The sequence below is a fragment of the Antrostomus carolinensis genome, unplaced genomic scaffold (assembly GCF_000700745.2).
Source record: "Antrostomus carolinensis isolate BGI_N321 unplaced genomic scaffold, ASM70074v2 scaffold12828, whole genome shotgun sequence".
Lineage (NCBI taxonomy): Eukaryota > Metazoa > Chordata > Aves > Caprimulgiformes > Caprimulgidae > Antrostomus > Antrostomus carolinensis.
The window spans coordinates 1-6967 of NW_010335110.1; the positions used below are offsets into that span (position 1 = coordinate 1).

Sequence of the window (6967 nt, forward strand, 5' to 3'; positions counted from 1 at the left end):
TGGGCTGAGCCGAGCCGAGCGGGCCGCGCTCTCCAGGCTGTTCCGGCCTCTGCCGTGTGCTCCGTGGCGCGTGTAACAGCTTTCTGGCTGTGGGTTGCTGTTTATTAACAGTCGGTGTTTCTGGTGTTTTAGCAAAAGGACAGAAAATCTAAAAAGTCCACCTGGAAGTTCTGCCTCGATTTGACCCACCCTGTGGAAGATGGAATCTTTGATTCTGGGAACTTTGTAAGTTGTGGTTTTCCTCATGCTTGTGGTGCACAGTGTAACGAAAGCTTTAGTGTAGTACAATAACTGAATTGCAAATGAAAGATTGCATTTTAAACTAGTAAAGTCAACAGCTGGTCTTTAAGTGAGCAGCACTTTTATAGACAAGACGGTTCATACCTATCCACGAATAGAACTGATTTTAAATTTAACCCTGTTTTAGCACAGGGGTGATTTTTCTTTATTATATGCTGCAAAATCTTACTGCATTGTACAATACTTGCTGTCAGGACGTCAGCAGACAATGATTTTTAACGTTGCTACACGGCTAGGGTCCCTTCCCTAGTTCATACCTAGGGTGCCATTCCCTAGTGTTCTGTCTCTTTCATGTTGAAACAGGAACAGTTCCTAAAGGAGAAGGTTAAGGTCAATGGGAAAACTGGAAACTTGGGCAACACTGTTCACATTGAACGTCTGAAGAACAAGATCACAGTGACATCTGAGAAGCAGTTTTCTAAAAGGTGGGCGTGGGTTTCCTTGTGTTGTACCTGAACAGTCGTGTCTTGAACGTGATGCCCTTCTGATACGTACAGAGAAGCTGTTAGTGCTGAACTTTCATAGAATCATAGAATGGTTTGGGTTGGAAGGGACCTTAAAGCTCATCCAGTTCCAACCCCCCTGCCAGCAGCAGGGACACCTTCCACTAGACCAGGTTGCTCAAAGCCTCATCCAACCTGGCCTTCAACACTTCCAGGGAGGAGCAGCCACAGCTTCTCTGGGCAACCTGGGACAGTGTCTGACCACCCTCACAGTGAAGAACTTCTTCCTAATATCTAGTAGCTAGAACAAGTCCAGAGGAGGCCACCAGGATGATCTGAGGGCTGGAGCACCTCTCCTATGAGGACAGGCTGAGAGAGTTGGGGCTGTTCAGCCTGGAGAAGAGAAGGCTCTGGGGAGATCTTACAGCGGCCTCCCAGTACCTGAAGGGGCTACAAGAAAGCTGGGGAGGGACTTTTCATAAGGGCAGTTAGTGACAGAACAAGGGGAAATGGGTTTAAGCTGAAAGAGGGGAGGTTAGTGAAAGATGTAATTCAAATTTATAGTATTAGATATTTAAAAAACAGCTTTTTAAAACACAGGATGTGATTGCAAACTATTGCTGCTTCTTGTATAAACAGTAATAAAGAGATGCTTTGAACAGTCATCCTGAATTGACGTCATGGGTGGCTGTTTAATTACTTGATTGGTTGTATTAAAATGCGTGTGTGTGCAGTATGTGTTTGTAAGAGAACCCCTTGAGTCAAATGAAGCCTTAAGCTGCTTTACTGTGTCAGGGCACGTTTGCCAGAGCAGGTGAGTACGCTGATAAAGGTGGGGTTCCTTCCCTGCATCCCCCTGTTCATTGTCCAAATACAGATGCACCATTATCTATTGTGTTAGACCAGAGTTCAGAACCACTTCTCAGTGCTTCTGAGTTACTGGTGTTGTGCTACGTAGTGAAAAAGCATCAGATAATAAATCTCCATCTACCTGGAATGAAAATACACTTCATTACCTATTTTATATGATAATCTTTTAATTTCTGGATATAAACGTGCTGTTGTCCTGCTAGGGTTATGTCTTGGCAGAGTGCAGACAGCAGCGTGAGTTGTCAAATGAGAAGGTTCTAACCTATCATGACTGTTTTTAAGGTACCTAAAATACCTCACAAAGAAATACCTCAAGAAGAACAACCTGCGCGACTGGCTCCGCGTCGTTGCCTCTGACAAGGAGACGTACGAGCTGCGCTACTTCCAGATCAGCCAAGATGAGGAAGGATCCGAGTCTGAGGAGTAACTGAAGCTTTAGCTTTGTACTGAAGACAGCATACAAAAGACTAGAACATCTATTTATGAGAACACTTTTAACTTATTGGTGAATAAAGATTTTGTACCCTGTTGGACAGAGCATGCTTCACTTTCTAGCCTTTTTCTTAAATTCTCCTTAAAAACCATCGTAGGGAATCGTTTGATCTGCGGTTTTCCTTCCATTGAGCTGCTCAACGTGGCATCAGTGGAGAGGCCAAGTAGAAAACTAAGCCCTTTGCCCAGTACATACATAGGACAGTTACATCAGTGTTTAATTCCATTTTTCAAATAATGCTGGAGCTTTTTGTGACTGAAAGTGCCAACTCTTTTTGCTCATTTATATAATGAGCTAATGATATTTAATAAGTTTACTTTTTTAGTTAAAAAACAGGTTTACGTACTTTAAAGGAAAGATTTTATTTCTGTGTGATTTATCTAAATCATTAATTGGTTGTAATATTCCTGTGCATAACAACAAGTCAAACTGCAGAATAACAATTAAAAGAGTTGAGTTAGATTGGCAAGTAAGGAGGTAAACAAATCTCGCTGCCAGCATCCAGCTCAAACGGCTTAAAGGGAGCAGTGAGCTGTGCTGTGGTGGTGACAGCAACTGAATCCCACTAAATCCTCACATATTTCTGCTTTTATGATGATGTGCTTTATGGTTCTTGTATTTGACTTCTGAGATTACTTCTTTACTACAATTGGTGGGTTCTTAATTGAAACACTAATCACCCCAGATCCTATAAATTACTGCTTTTGTTCATGTAATATCAAGAGAAATTTGCTTAGTTTCACTAGGAACAAGTGGTATTTGTGAGCTTGCTGTTGAAGTCGCTATTGCACGCGTATGTGTTGCAGAACCATTGTCTGTCAGGCTGGTGGTGTGCTTGCTCTCTCTGTGATTAATTAGAATATTTACTCAGGCTCCAGTGCAAGGGTGAACTCTGGGATTATTAATGCCATATTTGTTTTAATATCATAAAACAGGGATAAATGCAGGCTGTGATCTTGACCTTTGTGCTTGAACAAATCTGCTAGTTCAGGCTGGAGTGTGTCTACTAAATTGTTTAATTTCCTGATTAGGTTTTTCTTAAAAAAATTATTTCAGCATTATTTTTGCTGTCAAACCTCTGAGGCTATTAAGAGAGTTGCCAAACACAAAGTAAGGTGTTAAAAGTTGCCTGACACCCCCTTGTGCTACCTAAATCTAAATGAAAAGCACAGAAGGGGATCTGAACGTTCTCGGTGGCCTTGGGGTCTCATTTTTCAATATGCTTGAGCATCCCAGGGAGCTGAGAACATGCAGCAGCAGCAGCACCACAGCTACATGTGTCCTCTCTGCCTTGTTGGTTTGTTTCAGAGCTAGCAGGAGGAAGGGAGCAGTGTGTGGAGCTGGCTGCAAGGCTGAGAATTTTCTCCCTCATGTATGTTGAGTTTTATAGGCTTCAGTGGAAATAAAATGTCTGAAGCCCTGCCCACAGATCTAGGGCACTGGGTAATGCCCAAGGGATTTCCTATTTGGGAAAAAATCAGGTGGATTTTGAAGCAACAAGTGAAGGTGGCTGGGTTCTTACTTTTCTGGAAATCCAAAAGCTTGCTAATGCTTTCTTAAAGTAATTACAGAGTGGATAATTAATACCATATTGAACAAGCAACGTGTTTTTCACAGTACAGCTGCAAATGTTTGAAAAACCTCTGGTCTGTTCTCTTTGCTGTCCTAAATTAAGCAAAGGGCTAACAGTTATATTTCAAATTACATCCCTGCCTGTTTTTTTTAGAGCCACTCTTTTCCTGTGACAATCTGTCTTTTAGGCTAGACTGGCACAACCAAACTGTTGTGATTAAATGGAACAAGCACAGTCGCCGTCACAGCTAATGGCATCAAGCTGCCTTGTGTTCCCCTTAAAGCAGGCTGGCAGCCTGGCAGATACAGATTGTCATTAGTCAAAAAAATAGGAAAACAAGGCCTGGGATTTCAAGCAAAGCAGCTTATTTCATAGCTGGGTTTGGAGGAAAACTGCCAAAGTGCTTGTGTGAGCTGTACTACACACTGAGCTCCACTGATGGAGTGTAAGAATTCCCTTCCCTGATGGTTGAAAACACGGTGAACACTGAAAACAATAAAATCCCAAGTTTCTTATGACAATAATAAGTGCAGCTCTAGAGTGCTTAATGCATTTAGGCAAATTGTGCTTCCTCTTTAGATAGCAGACAGGCATTTTTGTTTTATCCTGACCCAAGTTCTGGTGCCCAGAGCCTCCTGTGCAGCCAGGAGCTGTAGCAGCTCAGAGGAATCAGTCAAGGTCCGTATATGTGTGTTATGCGTAGAGACCAGAGAGTGGGGTTTAAATTTAAATTGAGTGTGTCCAATTGCTGATGGTTAAAGTTTAGTGGAGAAAAATACAGCTGGAGTTACACAGCTGACCTTAGGCAAAGCTTCAGAAAAATGGTAACTTTCATCATTTCATGTATTTCACAGCTGAAGATGTCAGGTGTCATGCAGGTGGCAGGCAGGAAACAGCCTGTTACTGTTCACATAAGGTAATTCATACAAATTAGCCAGATTAGAATTGAAGTGAGGTTGGTTCTGGGTTGTTTTGGTTTTTTTTAATAGCCAGAGGTCAGTGTTTCTCTGACACTTGGTGGGGTCTAACTCAGACAGCAGCTCTGCTGTGCCAGGATTTGCCAGGTACCTTGATCAGGGCACCTCACACACCAATTATTATTTTTTTTCCCCCTGACTAGAATCTGCCATAAAATAACCAGTTTTGTTCATCTTTGTTTTGAAAGTTAAAAGAACCCGAACAGCTTGAAAACGGACAGGATTGACTGTTGGAATTTTCCATATTTAGTGCTGGACAAGAGCCCAGACAAGCCATGCTCGAGAGAGGGACAGGCTCTCTGTGGAGATGCTGAGACATGTAAACTGCTGGGAAAAATAATCATAGAATCATGGAATGGTTTGGGTTGGAAGGGACCTTAAAGCTCATCCAGTTCCAACCCCCCTGCCAGCAGCAGGGACACCTTCCACTAGACCAGGTTGCTCAAAGCCTCATCCAGCCTGGCCTTAAACACTTCCAGGGAGGGGGCATCCACAACTTCCTTGGGCAACCTGTTCCAGTGTCTGACCACCCTCACAGTGAAGAACTTCTTCCTAATATCTCATCTAAACCTCCCCTCTTCCAGTTTAAAGCCATTTCCCCTTGTTTTGTCATTAACTGCCCTTATGAAAAGTCCCTCCCCAGCTTTCTTGTAGCCCCTTCAGGTACTGGGAGGCCGCTATAAGATCTCCCCGGAGCCTTCTCTTCTCCAGCCTGAACAGCCCCAATTCTTTCAGCCTGTCTTCATAGGAGAGGTGCTCCAGCCCTCGAAGCACCTCACCTATGAAGACAGGCTGAAATGCACCCATGGCATGAAAAATAATGCACCCATGGCATGAAAATTCCACAGGTGACCAGGGCTGCTGCCAAGTTTGGTCCTCGTAGCTCCACAGTAACATGCTCCGGTCTTGGACAATGCTCAGGGTGCTTGAGGATTTCCAGAAGGGATAAACACAAAATCCAGCAGCAGTGAGAGTTTTGGGAGCAGCGCTTTGCCACCACCCAGCTGAGAGCCTGGGTTCATCAAGCCAGAAGTTTAATTTGGGAAGAGGATTAATCTCTGCAAAGCACCAGTTGCACTGGTGGTGCAGCAGATGGGCAGGGCCAGCGCCTGTGAGCTCAGGGCTCAGGAGGGCAAAGGCACCATAACTCTTACAAGACTTTAATAGAACCCAAATTAGATTTTATTTTATATATATATGTCTATATATACATATATTCTCCTGCCTTTCCTTTTTCAATAAATATTCTCCCTTTCATTTCTCCAAACAATATTTTTGCTGCTCTCTTCCAAATAAAATCAGTTGATCAGAGACCTCCCACACATGGAAAATTTCAATATATGGCAGAAAAAAAAAAGAGATTTACAAGCACAAGAGCTACACGGCTGTTGCCAGAGCAGCAGTAGCAGCACCATAGAAGCTATTTATGTGTGAGCATACAGAGATATTATTTTTCTGCATCACCAGTCTCTGTCATCTACTGCAGCAAAACTCTCCCTGATTTCCATTAAAAAAAACCAAAACACCACAAAACCCACAGGATTTCACCAATCATCACCACCACCAGTAAAAGTTACTCGTGTGTCCATATGCTTTTTGTTCACTTTTCCTTCTGGCCTGAAGCCCCATCAGAAAAACAGCTTTATCATACACCCAAAAGTAGGAAGAACAGGAATAAAAAGGTAAATAATAGCAGGAATAACTGAAAAAAATATGTCGAAGCACTAACACATACACTAGACCCAGCATGTGGCAGGTATTAAAGAGGCACAGACTCCACATATTCACGTAACATCAGCACAAAGTCATTAGAAACAAGAGAGGCCCACGGAAAAATAAATACTCAATAATAGCTCCAACGTACCCAACAGCAGGAAATGAGCTTCAGCGCTGGGAGTCACCTAATTACACCAAATATAGACAAAAATAAGGAAAAATTGTTTCTTTTTAAAGACAAAAACAAACCAGCAGATCAGGAGGGATGGAATGTCTTCTTGCCCTCCCGGTGTCATGGGCATCCATTGCCTTTGGAGGCCTCTTCCACCTGCCCACTGTCGTTATTAATTCTCACAGCACGTGCTTCCCACTTAGGGTAATAAAATATGGTTTATTTTATATGGGTATGTTTGATATTGAAAGTAGAGTCTTTGTCCCATGGACTTTAATAGCTGTGTGAGACAAAGTGTCCTGGCACGATCCCAATCCCATGAGCCGGGGGCTGTGATTCCCTTTAGTAGGTTAAGACTTTATTCCCGCTGATGCTGGTCACAGGATCCCAGAATTGCCTCGATTGGAAAAACCCTTTAAGCTC

At 43.0% G+C, this 6967-nt stretch overlaps 1 protein-coding gene across 1 annotated transcript; it reads left to right on the forward strand.

Annotated features, from left to right (window-relative positions):
• Nucleotides 1-111: 111 nt before the first annotated feature.
• On the forward strand, nucleotides 112-2151 carry RPL22L1 (ribosomal protein L22 like 1; the record flags this gene model as incomplete). The annotated part of the gene is given in 3 exon segments (XM_010174431.2): nucleotides 112-225; nucleotides 604-725; nucleotides 1896-2151. Coding segments are annotated over 3 exon segments (381 nt in total), but the record flags the coding sequence as incomplete, so codon positions are not given.
• Nucleotides 2152-6967: the final 4816 nt, after the last annotated feature.